The 14,977-nt window shown below is 34.1% G+C and overlaps 2 protein-coding genes across 2 annotated transcripts; both read left to right on the forward strand.

The window, feature by feature from the left end:
- The first annotated feature begins 4,146 nt into the window (after positions 1 to 4,146).
- On the forward strand, positions 4,147 to 8,237 carry LOC146959089 (ubiquitin receptor RAD23d-like). Its single transcript, XM_085740610.1, has 12 exons — positions 4,147 to 4,318; positions 5,137 to 5,298; positions 5,678 to 5,731; positions 5,873 to 5,952; positions 6,070 to 6,135; positions 6,276 to 6,453; positions 6,639 to 6,797; positions 6,872 to 6,940; positions 7,041 to 7,088; positions 7,163 to 7,272; positions 7,409 to 7,490; positions 7,887 to 8,237. Exons 1-12 carry the CDS (start codon positions 4,253 to 4,255, stop codon positions 8,004 to 8,006), a joined length of 1,194 nt encoding a protein of 397 aa, XP_085596736.1. The 5' UTR covers positions 4,147 to 4,252; the 3' UTR covers positions 8,007 to 8,237.
- A 1,081-nt stretch (positions 8,238 to 9,318) lies between these two features.
- LOC146959090 (Glycolipid transfer protein (GLTP) family protein) lies at positions 9,319 to 13,072 on the forward strand. Its single transcript, XM_085740611.1, has 4 exons — positions 9,319 to 10,843; positions 11,393 to 11,565; positions 11,812 to 11,957; positions 12,675 to 13,072. The coding sequence occupies exons 1-4, from the start codon at positions 10,622 to 10,624 to the stop codon at positions 12,779 to 12,781; spliced, it is 648 nt and encodes a 215-aa protein (XP_085596737.1). The 5' UTR covers positions 9,319 to 10,621; the 3' UTR covers positions 12,782 to 13,072.
- Positions 13,073 to 14,977: the final 1,905 nt, after the last annotated feature.

Genomic DNA, 14,977 nt, shown 5'->3' on the forward strand with positions numbered 1-14,977 from the left:
GTTCTTAAGACCATAGTCCCTTCTTCGGTTTAATGCCCGTTTGGAATTAAGAATGGTCTTAAAAACATAGTCCCTTCGATAATATATGTCCCTTCGGAATAAAGAGTACATTTAAGTTCATAGTCCCTATTTGGAATAACGAAATTAACAATGATCTTAACGGTATATAAAAATTATTTCAATATTTTTCTATTTGAGGAGAAATGGTGGTATCACCGTATTTGAGTGGTCATAGTACCATATTGATAGTTTGGAGAACTTAAAGGTTAGAATGGTGGTAACACCATATTTGAGTGGTCTCAGCACCATAATAGAGTGGTAACAGTACCATATTAAAGTGGTTTCAGTATTAAAAGAATGGTCTTGGTACCATATTGGAGGTGTAATTCTCGAACGGTTTTCTATAGTGCAGTAGTTAACCGCACAATTGTAGTTGGGCTTGTTTTATCCTGGAGGCGGCGTGGTTGATAGTCTGTCTTGCACAATTTTGGGCAGTGCCACGAAACGTCTTAAAGAGAGCGACCTGGTCGTGACTCAACCTAGTAACAACTTCGGTAGATAATAGAATCTGGAAATCCAAATACAACAGTTTGAAAATCCAAAAACTTTTTTTTTTAGGGTTAATAGGTCTTTACCCCCCTGTAAATAGGTCATTTCCGGTTTTCCCCCTCGTAATTTTTTTTTTGATTTACCCCCTGTAAAAGTTTTTTGTTTTGATTTACCCTCTAGTAGGCCAAACAAAAACGAAAATTTCTTGAAAAAAATAAAATAAAATTGGTTTTTGTTTGGCCTACCAGGGGGTAAATCAAAACAAAAAACTTTTACAGGGGTAAATAAAAAAAAAATTTACAGGGAGGAAAACCGAAAATGACCTATATTATAGGGGATAAAGACTTATTAACCATTTTTTTTATAAGGGTGATCCATTTAACTTGCAATTTGTGTAGGGTCGTACTCGGGTGTTTTTTTAGAGCTCATATTTAGGAGAGCTTTTTGCCCAACAACCTGATAAAATCTGAAGCCAGTTAAGACCAACTCTAAATGGACTGGGTAGTCCACTTTAACAACTCTAATCATAACATTTGAGTTGATTTTACTAAAACTATACAATTTTAATAGACAATTTCTTATCCCATCCTACTAATTATCGTGTGGTCTACAACATTTTGGATTATATAATTCAAAAAATGTAAAAACATCTTCCAACCCCCTACATTTTTGTTTTGAATTTCATAATCCAAATCAGACGTGGAGGGTGGAAAAAGAAGCCGTCATCATAAAACTTGAGAGAGTGCCAATCAAGCCGTTCTAAAATTGGAAGGGGCCCAACCTAATGAGAGGCCTCTAAAGCCCATCCTTTTGACCTTCCAACCTTCTTGTACATCCTGTTTTTGGATTCTAAAATCCAAAAAGTGGAAGGGTTTTGAGGGAATTTTAGCATGTTTTACACTGTTTGTATTATATAATGCGAAATTCAGTAGGGCACGAGATGACTGTATGATGGAAAAATATAGTGAATAACTCATATGTTAGAATAATATCGGTAGACTAATTTTTGTATAAATATTCTTTAGTTGTTAAATGATTTCTGGCACTCTTGAAAATCATCTTTTGCACCCCCACGGTTGCGGTATTGCACTGCTTTGGTTATGAACTAAATATAACAGTGGAGCCGTTATGAACTAAATATAATAGTGGAGCCATTAATGTGAAAAAACAAATAAGAGAAAGGGAAAATGTAAAACATAAATATATTTACACTGAATTTTTATCAAACTCGCTGGCCCGTACCAATTAACCAACTATTTTAGATGGTGCATGTTAATGGTTACAGCTCAACCATTTAAATTTGATCGTCCCGTTCAATCTGCTAAAAAAATGAGATGTAATAAGGAAGATTGTTTTCAACCCGGACACTCAGTTTTTTTTTTTTTGGTGTGATCTTTTTAGTTTTTTTTTTTAATAAGTTAAACTAGCCCACCCAAATTGACATCGAGAGAATCGAATCTGAGACCTTGAGGAGGAGCACACTTTCAGATCTCAAACCAATACCATCGGGCTAACCCCAAGTGGGTTTGTGATCTTTTTAGTTTATTTTGCTAGAGATCATTTTGTTCGAGAAATTTAGACTATTTTTAGATTAAGTTGGAATTAATTCAGCGTAGACCCAGCAAGATTGCCTACTCAACGTGGAACAGTGTAAAGAGGTTGGCATTTTTGTGTGGAAGTCAATTGTTTTGGTGCTACGTGGGATCGAGAAATATCACAATATCTAAAGACTTTTTAGAAAGTTTCTAAGTCATCTCTGATCTCACCTCTCTAGTTTGTCTATTTTGTTTGGATGAATGTAGCACTTCTATTGTATAAATATTTTTTTTGGTTACATTCTATTGTATAAATATTTGCAAAGGAATAAAAGATGGGAAAGGAATAGGGTTTGAGATTATTTACCCTTTTTTTGATCAAAGATTATTTACCCTTGACTTGTTTATATGTAGATCGATTATTTTAGTTAGCCATTGTTTTTACTTTTCACTAGCTGTTTTGTAATATGTAAAGGGAAATCATTATCATTATTTGCATTATTTCATGGTTGTACAATGTACACAAAGGGAAACAAATTATTGTAATATGCAGTGTTTGATACTACTGTCAAACCAAAATGATTCAAATTAGACTATTTTGATGTTATTATTGGATTACTAATTTATTTTTATGTATTGTTTCTAATTATTGATTGACACATAGTCAATAATATCATGTTTGGTTTGGTTATTTAGTAGTTGATTTATGTTTAAGTTGTTGGTGTCATATTTTGTTAAAATTTATGATCGTTGTTTTCAAGTTGTCGGGTTTGGATCCCCTCCAGTGACTGCACCATGCAGTGAAATCTTGTTCATTGAAAATTAATTAAGTGGGAGCATTTAAAGTTTAAAAAGAAGAGAGAGATAGCTATTAATGACTGTGATTAAAACTGAAGAAAAAACTGGAGAGACTCCACTGGAGAGGATCTTTTTCCCATATGCTTTGCCACACTTTAGACGAGTTAAATGAGGGGGACCAAAATGGGATGAGCTAATATGTTTTGACACCTCTAAAATCTATCTATTATTTGAGTCATTTATTTACTTACTAATTTATTCATGCTGACTATTTTTTTAAAATATTTTGAACTTGATTTTTTTTTAATATAATTAGTTGTTTTGGAAAATTTAGTAAACTATTGAGAAATATCATGTCCCACAATAATAATTGGCTTTAGGCCTCACATTAAGATGAGCAGGTCCAATTGGATGATTTTTTTTTAGTTTTTAAGTGAAGTGTAAATTGTAATACATAATGGTACTCTTTTTTGTGATTTTTACGATTGAGTAATTGTGAAAATTCTTGCGTTTAACTTTTTTTTTTTCCACTTATTATATTTTATAACTAATTTTCTTCAATTTTAATGAATGGTTGAGATTGTAACGTAGATTAATCTCATTGAAGAAAATCTACATCGCCATAATCCGATTACATAAAAACACACCTTCCTCTCCAACTAGCATTGAACTAAACAATTTAGCCCAGAGATTTTAGCGGAGCATAATGTCATAGAGAGAATACAAACCCATTGTAACACGAAAGTTAGCTCAATTGGGATTTCAATAGAGCATAATGTTATGAAAGAAAAGCTAAACCAATTGTAAACAAAACGTTAGATCGACTACGATTGCAGTCGAGCATAATATCATTGAAGAGAATCCAGTTTCATCGTGACATAAAAATCAGCTCCTTCAGAACCTCATGGAAAGATAACTTCACTAAAACATAGATTAGCTCGTTCACGACTTCATTCGAATATAATGTCATCGGAGAGAATCCAAATCCCGTAATTTTAACCACTTCACCCATAGTTTACAATCAGACACAAAAATCTAGCTCACTCTCCACTTTCAACACTCAATCTTAACCAAACCCCACCTCCTATCCATACACGTTAGGCCCACTTGCCAAAACCCACCGTCAAGATAAACACAAGAAAAACATCGAAGCGGCGCGTTTATCCAATCCCGCAAGTAACGCGTGAAGATCAACTACTGCTAATATAATAAACTAGTAGCATATTTTGGGGTATATCTTGTTTCAAATCGTAGAGAGAAAGAGAAGAAAGATTTTGTTGCGCCTTTTCACTCTTTCTTTTATCCGTCGTCGTTTTGGTCTTCGAATCCCTAGTTTCGAATTTCGAGGCTATTCTTTGCGGCGATCGAAGATGAAGGTTTTCGTCAAGACTCTTAAAGGAACTCACTTCGAAATCGAAGTCACGCCACAAGACTCGGTTTTCCCTCAAACTCTGATTTCGACTCAATTTCGTTCTGAATTTTGTGATTTCAATTTGTTTCAAGAATTGCGTTTTGTTATTTGATTTGTGACTCTTTCGATGTGCGAGATCACTGAATTTGATTGTTAGTTAAGTTAGGGTTTAGTGTTTTTTTTTTCCCTGTTCGGTTAATTATTGACTTTTGTTGTTGATTTGAATTTTCTTGGTACTTGAACTTGAAATTCATCTTGTTTAAGTTATGATTTCGATGTGGTATGTAGAATATGATGTGGAATCGATGAATTATTTCTGAATTATGATTTTTAGTGGGAATTTTGTTGTTAAGTTTTTGGTTATTGGTTATTAGCACGTGATTATGAATTAGTTCCACATTGTCTCTGTTTGGATCATTACTTTCTAGGAATATCGAAATTGTTTATGCTATGAGAAAAATCTCTTCATAAGTACTAGGACACTGACACACGTCAAACACCGGACACAGGACACACCTTTGATCAGAAGTTTCATTGCTTCATAGTTTCAAATATCCACGAGAATTTCAATAATTGAGCATATATGAATTTTATACACTGCTAATACTAACACTTGCATCCATAAATAAGTTATTATTTAATGGACTGTCAAAAGTGATACCGGCCTTACAACTTAGGGCTGCGCCTTATTTAGTGAATTTAACCTCGCTTTGCACACTGCAAATTGTGGTGTTTGATAGTTATACTGGTTTTGTGTTTAATTTTTTACCGTGTTGTTTTTATTCTGAACCACAATTGTTTTTCTGCTATATTAATTGTACTAATTGCGAATATTCTTGTCAGATTTCCGCAGTCAAGAAAAATATAGAAACCGTTCAAGGTGTAGATGTCTATCCTGCTGCACAGCAAATGCTTATTCATCAAGGGAAAGTTTTGAAGGATGGTACCACCTTGGAGGAAAATAAAGTAGCTGAAAATAGTTTCATTGTGATCATGCTTTCAAAGGTAAAACTTTCTTTTATCTCTTTTTCCGTCTCGAAAACTACATTGATTTTGAACTTATTATAAATGTTCCGTTATTTTGTCGCAAACACAGTTTTTGAATTTTCCAGACTACTTCTGCTTCACAATTTTTATTATTTTTGAGTTTTGGTTGGTTGGTGTGTGGAATCTCACATGCCAATTTGGAGTGGTTAAGATCTATCGTAAATTGCAGTTTATCCCAGCTATCTTAAGGGTCTGTGGTTTTGTCTATTTAGCCATAACTGGAGTTGATTATGTTGAGTTTTATCAATGAGAAATCATTATTACCTTTTCATTCCTTAATGCTTGTTATATTCTATTCGGAGTACTAAACTAGAACTTTTTTTTTAATATATGGCAGAGTAAGCCCGCGTCTGGTGAAGGGTCTACTACTTCAAATGCTCCTCCAGCGAAGGTGAGAGAAGTTTGATGTGTTATGATTATTGCTCATGTTACTATCTTTTTTGTTGTTATATTTGCTGGGGTATAGTAAAGAAGGATATTACCCATTTACAGGAACTGAAAACAGTATCTAACAATTATGTATTCTTTGCAGGCCCCACAGACAAGTGCTGCTCCTACTTCAACCCCCCCAGTGTCTGTTTCACCTCAAGCTCCTGCTGCAACTGCGGCACCGTGAGTGACTTGTTTTACATGACATTTTCTTGAGTTGTTTAGATATATTTGGTTCAATTATCTTTACATATTATGTTCCATTCAAATGAACTCTGAATCTTCATTTCAATTCGACAGGCCTGCATCTGTTGCTGCACCTTCCCCAGCTCCAGCTCCTGCTCCCATATCCTCGGCAACTGCTACGTAAATATTCTGTTTACTTTAATGTTTGGAATTTGGTCTTTATAGTTTCTATAATTTTGTACATTGAAAATGGTAATTATACCATTATCTTGATTGTTCCATTAAACTATGTTGCTAAAAGATTAAATTTTTTGAAACAGGGAAGGTTCTGATGTCTATGGGCAGGCTGCATCTAATCTGGTTGCCGGTAGCAACTTGGAGGGAACAGTTCAACAAATCCTAGATATGGGAGGAGGAAGCTGGGATAGGGATACTGTAATTCGTGCTCTTCGAGCTGCCTTCAATAACCCTGAGAGGGCGGTTGAATATTTGTATTCAGTAAGTAGATTTTAGATGTTGAATTTCTTAATGATTGTATCTTCCTATATATTACAGTTACCGGTTTGGAATTCCTGTTATTTCTTGATGATTCTTACATATCTTGTTTCGGTTGTTTGAGTCTTATATGATTTTGGCTTGCCTGGTTAATTTTTTATTTAAATTAAAAATATTCATAAATTTAGGGTATACCCGAACAAGCTGAATCTCCAGCAGTGTCCCGAGCGCCTGCAAGTGCACAACCTGTGAATCCTGAGGCTGCAGCTGCAGCTCCACAAGCAGCTCAGCCTGCTCCTGTTACCTCAAGTGGACCTAATGCTAATCCTCTAGACCTCTTTCCCCAGGTAACAGTCGCTGTTTTATTTTTAAATAAAAAAAAAAAATTCTTCTGGGTGGTATACTTAACTGTATGTTACAGGGCCTGCCAAATATTGGTGCTGGTGCTGCTGGTGCCGGTTCTCTGGATTTTCTACGCAATAGTCAACAAGTATTATTTTTCTCTCCCTGTGCTGCATTTGCACTGAATTTATTACTTATAGGTATGTTTTAAATAGATTAATCATTTTTTTTTTCCATTTTCATTCCAGTTCCAAGCATTGCGAGCTATGGTGCAGGCAAATCCACAAATATTGCAGGTTTTCTTCTCACCTTAGTAGTTATGTCTTATATTCTCTTCTTGTGGATTCCCTGATTCTTGTTATTGCTGCAGCCCATGCTACAAGAGCTTGGCAAACAAAATCCTCATCTTATGAGATTGATTCGGGATCATCAGGCTGACTTCCTTCGCCTGATTAACGAACCTATGGAGGGCGGAGAAGGGTGAGAGTCATCTATTATTGTTCTTTGCAGATTTATTTATAATTGTTTTTGTATATTGGAATGGGTGATCTTGTTATCTTTTTTACTTGAAAATACCTGTCCATTGGCTTACTTTTTGGCTTTCAACATGCTTTAGGAACAACCTATTGGGACAGATGGCTGCTGGCATGCCACAATCAGTAACTGTCACACCCGAGGAGCGCCAAGCTATTGAACGTGTAAGTTTGACTTCTTGACTATAAGATGCCTTAATCGATCTGTCATTTTCTTGTCAAAACCTATTAAGACTATAAGGACTAAGGACGACAACAACATGAGTATAAACTACCGTTACCTATTTATTGTATTTTCTCGACTGTTTTCCCTACATATGTTGATCGAGTTTTGTCTAGGTATATGTACAACATTATACATTTGTTAATTAGGCTTTGTGCATAAATAGTTCAAATTTGGCTCACCTATTGTTTCTCAGAAATATGGAGGTTATTGTTATATATTTGAGTCTTAGGCGGGGTTGTGTTAAGTGAAAAATGTCCTAGAAACACCAGGGTCAATTAGCCTTTCTCTGTATTTTGTAATTTATGTGGGTGGTGATGTTTCCTTTCTTATTGCAGCTTGAAGCAATGGGTTTTGATCGTGCTATAGTATTGGAGGTGTTCTTTGCTTGCAACAAAAATGAGGAATTGGCCGCCAACTACCTTTTAGACCACATGCATGAGTTCGACGAACAATGATCTCCTTTCCAATGATTTCCAAATTATTTTTCGTTATCTTTTCTCTCGGTGGACCTTTTAAATTTCTTATACTTGGTGTTAAATGAGGTAATGCTTTATAATGACAATCTCTCAAGTTGACTGTGGACAAGGGATGTTTTTTACCTTCTCATTGCCGCCCTTACATGACCTTCTCATTTCCTCCCCATCGAGGGCTCCTTCATATACATAGTCATTTGCTTTTCTGTATTATTGTATTGTGCATCCTTCTAACAAGCGTAATTTGACATCCTTTTTTATTCCCAAGTTTATATATAGCCTACCTTGGATTTCACTTGGGGTCCATTGGTGCCTTTAATGTATTTTAGAAAACGATGAATAAATGATTAAAATAAATTATTTAAATGAGTGAACGAATGGTTAAGAGATTGATAAAAAGAAATGCACCGATGACATCCAAGTGAAACCTGGCCTCCCTCTAACTTGAGCTGCGTGATATTAAGGATTTTGTTGCAAGTAAATCAAGGCTTTTTGAAATGGGATCAAAACTCTCCCGTAATGATTTTGTTCTTCTCTTTTATTGGCAAAGTAAACTTAATGATTACTATATGCCCAAAGATCTCCCAATATTCAATTCATTTTACATTGTTCCCTAAAAAAAATTCATTAATTACATCGTGTTTCGGAGTCTACCCCATTGGGAGAAAGACTTGTGTGGACCAGGACTACACAATTTGGTTTGGTCACACACATAGTTTTTTCTTTCTTTCTTTACTTTTTCTATTTTCTCTCTCTTCTCTCTCTTCTCTCCCATTTCTTTGGTTGTGTGACCACACAATGAGGTTTGGTCACTGGTCCACACAAGTATTTTCCCCCCATTGGACTTTTGAACGTAGGATCTATGCAACGTGAATTTCCCTTAAATTCTATGTCGATTTGTCATCTAGCAGTCACTTATTCTAGAATCCCGCATCTGTAAATTTGACCAAGAGTGCCATCAAAACGATATTACACTGACAAGTAAGTGAGTAACGTGTAATCAAAGATCACCAAGTCGTCATGTCATTATACATAACTAAGAGCAATTAAAAGTAAAAATTGATGAGTAATGATATTTGAACAACTATTTTGATACAACTTTTGGGACAACTTTATTGTTTTCTCTAAATATTGGTCAAAAACAATAGTGAGAGAAAAAGTAAGAGAGAGAATAAGAACATAATGTGAGTATGAGAGAGAAAATTGTACAAAAGTTGTACACCCTCTGGTCACTAATATAAGCAAAAATCCAATTTCTAGGTTCATTCAATTAATGATGTATGTAGTCTTTATTATAGGCTACATAGATCATTTATTGAATGAACTTAGAAAGTGGTTTTTGCTTATATTAGTGACCGGAGGGTGTACTAAAATGGTTGTATAAATATCATTTCTTAAAACTGATAGCCTACAATAAGGATTATAAAAGGAGAAAAAAGGATATAGCAAAATGATTGGTTTCTATTGGATGACACTGTAAAAATAATTTCCACAGTTGGTACATAAACATTAATTCTTACAAAAATTGCTTTAAATATAAGTAAAATATTAATAATAAAAGGTTAAATAAATTTTTTGTCTCTATAAATATAGTCAATTATTTTTAGTCCTCGTTAAAAAAATAAAATGTTTCTGTTCCTATAAAAAAAAGAAAAATAGTAATGGTGTGGAAATTAAAATGGACATGCGTAAATTTGCTTGACATGTCACATGCTTAGTCAGCATCTATTAACGATCGACTAACGATCATTTGACGGAAGAATACAATTGAAAATTATATAATAACTTACAGACTCAATAACAATTATATCAGTTTAGGAACATATTTAAAAATTATCAAATAATTTAAAGATCTGGATTAATTCAACCTTAATTTTATACCGACATCGAATAGAAATCAACAAATTTTCCACGTCTCTTCAAATGACATCATTCTAAACTAAAAAGCTAAATCTAAATTAACAAACCAAACTCTTACTTCTAAGAACCAAACTAAATTCTTCTACATATGACCATCGATCATTAATAATAAAAGATCAACAATCTTTAATTTCATATATCCTTTAAAAAAAAAAATTGCTGGTGGTGTTCATACATTTTGACTAAAGGTGATCTTTAAAATGACCCATCATAAACATTTACTCCTATTTTGATAAATAAAGAAGATCCTAAATCGTGATTGAAACCGGATAAGCGGATAACAGCATAAAATAATTTTACAACATCTTATACAAGATCCGAATAGGGCGATGTAAATAAACGAAAAGGTCGTGACCAAAAAAATAAAATAAAATAAAATACTAAAGGAAAAGGTGCGAAGGTTGATGTTTTTTATTACCAGCGGTTGACATTTTCTTTATTTGCGTTTCAAGTGTTTCAGCCTCATACACACCCGTATTCATAGGGAACCTTCCTTCCCTTCCTATTCACTCTCTTTCTTTCTTTGTTTTCCAGAAACTAATTATTTTTCAATTCTTTCTTTCTCTCATACACGCTTTGCCGACATTTCATCGTAAGACTCCTTTTTTGACGTTTCATCAAAGCTTCCTTCATAAAAAGAAATCACAAAAAATGTTTCAGTGATTTTAAAACAAACGATGGTTGTAATGGATCATTCCGATTTAGCGATTGCGTATCCTCTTTCTTCCATTGCCGAAGCCTTTGAGGATCTTTCCACAAAGGTTCAGGGAATCAAGAACGGTTCCTCCACTCAACATATTCGCTTAGACTCTTTCTGTGAAATTGCTTCTCTTGTTTCTGTTCTTTTTCGTTGTCTTGGTCTTGCTTTCAAATTCGCTGAAATGGAATACGTTGCCAAGGTATATCATCATCGTCATTGCTTATCTTAATGGTTCTTTTGTTGATTACTTTTATAAATTCATTAATTACTAGATTCATTCATAATCATCATGTAAGAAATGTATAATTTGACATTTGATACAAGGATTTGTGATTCAATGATATTATAAGATTAAATATTCAACGAGTCTATCTAATCAAAGGTAGTTGTAATCCTTGATATTTGTGATGATGACATGGCTACAATTGCAGTTACAAACACTTCACATTGAAGGTGTGTCCGGCCGGTGTCTGACAAGACACCAATGTATGTAATGTTTTACACTTGAATATTCAATTTTCTCAAAGAAAAATATTGTGAGAGTTTTAGGATACTTCATTATGCTGGTTGTTTTCTCGCTTTTGGTCTATATATTCATTACTTTATACCCACGTATTTCTGGTCTATCTAGTTAGTATTATTGAGCGCATCATGTTTACATTGCTTTCAAGATTTTCAACTATTAGTTTATCATATTATCTGGGCTCTTGTTCTAATGATGTGAATATATGATGATTGGTATGCTCAGCTACATGGACTGGTGGAAGCATCAAAGAAGTATCAGACTCTACAAGATGTAATTGACCATGATGTGGCCCGTGACACAGTGAAAACATCTGGAAGCTATTCACGTAATCTACGCAGAGTTCGCCAGGGTCTTGATCTCGTTAGAGCTATATTCGAACAACTTTTGTCAACTAGGTATCAATCCTATTTATACATGTAACACTTTGTCTTTTGAGAATCCCTTTGTTTTGGGGGGGTGTGGGAACTCAAATTATCTGATGATGTATCCATGTTGTTTACTTTCATACCAGATTTGGTTACTTTAAACTCAAACTAGATGCTGAGATATCCATGTTGTTTACTTTCCTGTCAAATGTGGTTACTTTAAGTGTCTGAGATAGTCATAGTACTGACATCTGATTTGTTATTTGACATTGTCAGTGATATTTATCTGAAAGAAGTGGCGTCAACAGCTTATGGAGAGGTTTGTGCACCGTATCACTCATGGGGAGTCAGAACGGCTGTGTATGCTGGAATGTATACACTTCCAACAAGAGACCAACTTTTTGTAAAGCTCAATGAAACAGGTAACTTTCATTGTTTTGTTTTGTTATGTTCGGTGAATATTGACTCATACATATCGTGCCAAGTAAACTGTCATTTTTGTCTCTAAATGTGTGTGAGGAAGTGTTATTATAATCCCTTAATGTATCAAAAATTTATAAACATCCTCAAGTGTGTCTTATGTTACTAATTTTATGGACCAAACTGACAAACATAAGACACATTCGAAGATCAAACTTAACTAACTAATAGAATACACATTTGAGGATCAATATGGCCAGCAAAAGACACATTCATGGATATATTTTATAATTTTGATGCATTTACATACTATAGTGGATACTCTATAATGCTTTTATATTGGAGATAAATTGAAAAACAGATTCCGTATAGTGGTTTTTCTTTGTTATCACACGTTGACTCTTAATCAAGTTGACATCGCAATGTAAGAAGCATGAATCAACCTCAATCCTAACATGTGAGGCAACCTAGATGACCCTTCTTGTAAGATGTCATCCTAACATGCGAATAACCCTTTCATTAGTCTGTTTATTTTTTTTCCAACTTAGCCGAGAAGCCTTATATAAATCTTTGTGTTGTGAAACAAATGGTATTTTTTATACAAATGCAAATGATTTGAGTATATAGCAAGTTGGATCAGTTATTTACAATTTAAATATTATCTTGTTCCAATCCTTCATCTTACATAGAAATAATCTGTATCATGAATGTTATTGCAGAGCAATCAGCGGAGAAGAAGATGAGAAGGTACATTACTGCCTCACGTCCAGTTATAGAATACATTGATAAACTGTACCTTTCTCGAAATATTTCATTGGACTGGTGAGTTCTAGCAGAGGCAGTGATGTGCTCCATTGGTATAGCAGTACAATGCTTCATTTTTTGTTGTAGTCGATCTGTTCGGTTTAATTAGTCAGTTTCTCAGCGGCTATTTGGAGATTTAGAGAGATACAAAAAAAGAACAAAAAAATTAGGATTTTGCTAAAACGGTTACATTGATGTATTATTTGTTTCTGTATATACATAATCTATTTGGAGGACATAAACAGCGATTTCTAATTCCCTTGAAAGAGCAATACTGAAATTTGGAAGGTTGTTCAGTGCATTATACTCGAAATATTCCTTTTGATGAAAAACATGTATGGTTGAGTGCAAAAATAGTCAAAATTAAAGGCTTCACCTGGCTTTTGTCGTACCCTTCGTAAAGAAACTCATTCATCTTGAGACAGTTTCTTATCGCACCCTACTCTCTTCTCAAACACCCTATTGCATTTCGGGTTTTATCTTCTGAAAATGTAAAACATGTTCAAAAACCCTCCCATTTGTTGGATTTTGGAATCCAAAAATAGGGGGCGCGATAAGGTTGAAGGGTGAAAAAAAAATCTCCTACCTTAAATAAGGACTGGCAATAAGAAATTGTAGAAAGTTATCGGGGCTTTCGTCTTCACTCAACTCTTTCCCCACTTTTATTGTTATAAAGAGAGGTTTCATACGCTTCCCAATTTTTCTACCTACACTCTTTCCCTATTATATTTGAAATTATTGCTATCACATTCCCTCCTCTGCTCCATTTCCCCCTCCTTGTACACGCCAACCCCCCATGATCTATAGTCTTGCTGCCCCACTATCACTCATCTCCTGGATGTCTCAGGGGTGCCAGCCAAAAAAAATAATAATCATATATTGAGTGAGCGGACTATTTTCTATGATACTTCTCTTTTCATTGAATTGACTAAGATTATCTCCAATAGAAGAAACTTTTTTGGTACCAAATAGACAGCCCCATTGTAAAGAAAAAATACAATGAAATTTGACTGTTGTAAAATAGCTTGATGAGTCAGAACAACACGATTATCAATTAGCACAAGTAATAAATCGATTAGATCAACAACTAATAAATTAGGTATTACATAACGATTGATATGAGAAAAAACAAGTCTTTAATCGACCAGATCAACAATTAATCGATTAATGACATAGATAAATCGATTAGATCAACAACTAATAAATTATGTATTACATAACGATTGATATGAGAAAAAACAAGTATTTAATCGATCAGATCAACAACTAATCGATTAATGACATAGAAATTGTAACAGAGCATAACCAAAATGATGGATTCGCCTTCCAAGGAGTGGAAAGTAGAAGGACTGTGAAATAAGTTGTTGGGTAATGGCTATGAAAGTTTCTCCTAAAGTTAAGAAATTCATGAAGCGTCTAGGAAGGATTCGTCTTCCAATCAGACCAAGATTAAAAACTAATGGACTTGATTGTTACTAGACGGTCATCTATTGGTAGTGCTCACTCTCTAGTGAGCATCTATCTCATTTACTCCTCACTCTTTTTCATGACATTCTTGATTGTATTTCCTCCTTTTTTTTTTCTTCCAGAAGTCAAACCAACCCATTAAAATTGGTACTGAGAGAATTGAATCCGAAATCTTGAGAGTAGTACACTCCAAGATGCTAAGCCAACAGTGCTAGGCTCCATTATTATTATTATTATTAATAAAATGCATTAAGTTTGTTTGAGTGAAAAAGTACTTTCAATGCTTAACAAAAATCCAAAATATTTTCATATGTTGTATACTTCTCAAAACTACTATCAAAGAGATTCAATTGTTTGATCTATAATACATAAACAACAATGAATTATAGAAGTGTCTTTTAGCAAACTCGTGGTTTTGTTATGTGTATTCAGAGAGATTTTAATCACAAATTTTATGATAAACATTTAGATAAAATTTTCAGCATTTTCAATAAGATAAGCTCTCCAAATTCATCGTATGCTTAAAGTTTTGTGCACTTCATGTCATAATTGACGCACAAGCCTAACTATAGAGGTTGAAGTTCACATTAGAACAACAAGTTACTCAGGGCCGTTCCTATGAAATAGGAGGCTCGGTTCTATTTTTAAAATAGACCCCAGTAAAATCAAAACGCAATTCTTTTTGTGTAGCTAAGCTTCATTAAAAAATCAGAATCAGAAGAACTTTTAAACACGAAACAAAACAAAATAA

This window comes from Medicago sativa, chromosome 1, assembly GCF_051527215.1.
Source record: "Medicago sativa cultivar Bolivia chromosome 1, Bolivia_mono, whole genome shotgun sequence".
In the NCBI taxonomy this organism is placed as follows: domain Eukaryota; kingdom Viridiplantae; phylum Streptophyta; class Magnoliopsida; order Fabales; family Fabaceae; genus Medicago; species Medicago sativa.

Excerpts from the sequence above, each read along its gene's own strand:
- LOC146959089 (XM_085740610.1), top strand. The coding sequence starts at position 4,253 with ATGAAGGTTTTCGTCAAGACTCTTAAAGGAACTCACTTCGAAATCGAA. Across the intron at positions 5,732-5,872 it reads CAAATGCTCCTCCAGCGAAG|GCCCCACAGACAAGTGCTGC; the intron begins GTGAGAGAAGTT and ends TATTCTTTGCAG. Across the intron at positions 6,941-7,040 it reads TTCTACGCAATAGTCAACAA|TTCCAAGCATTGCGAGCTAT; the intron begins GTATTATTTTTC and ends TTTTCATTCCAG.
- LOC146959090 (XM_085740611.1), top strand. The coding sequence starts at position 10,622 with ATGGTTGTAATGGATCATTCCGATTTAGCGATTGCGTATCCTCTTTCT. Across the intron at positions 10,844-11,392 it reads AAATGGAATACGTTGCCAAG|CTACATGGACTGGTGGAAGC; the intron begins GTATATCATCAT and ends TGGTATGCTCAG. Across the intron at positions 11,958-12,674 it reads TGTAAAGCTCAATGAAACAG|AGCAATCAGCGGAGAAGAAG; the intron begins GTAACTTTCATT and ends ATGTTATTGCAG.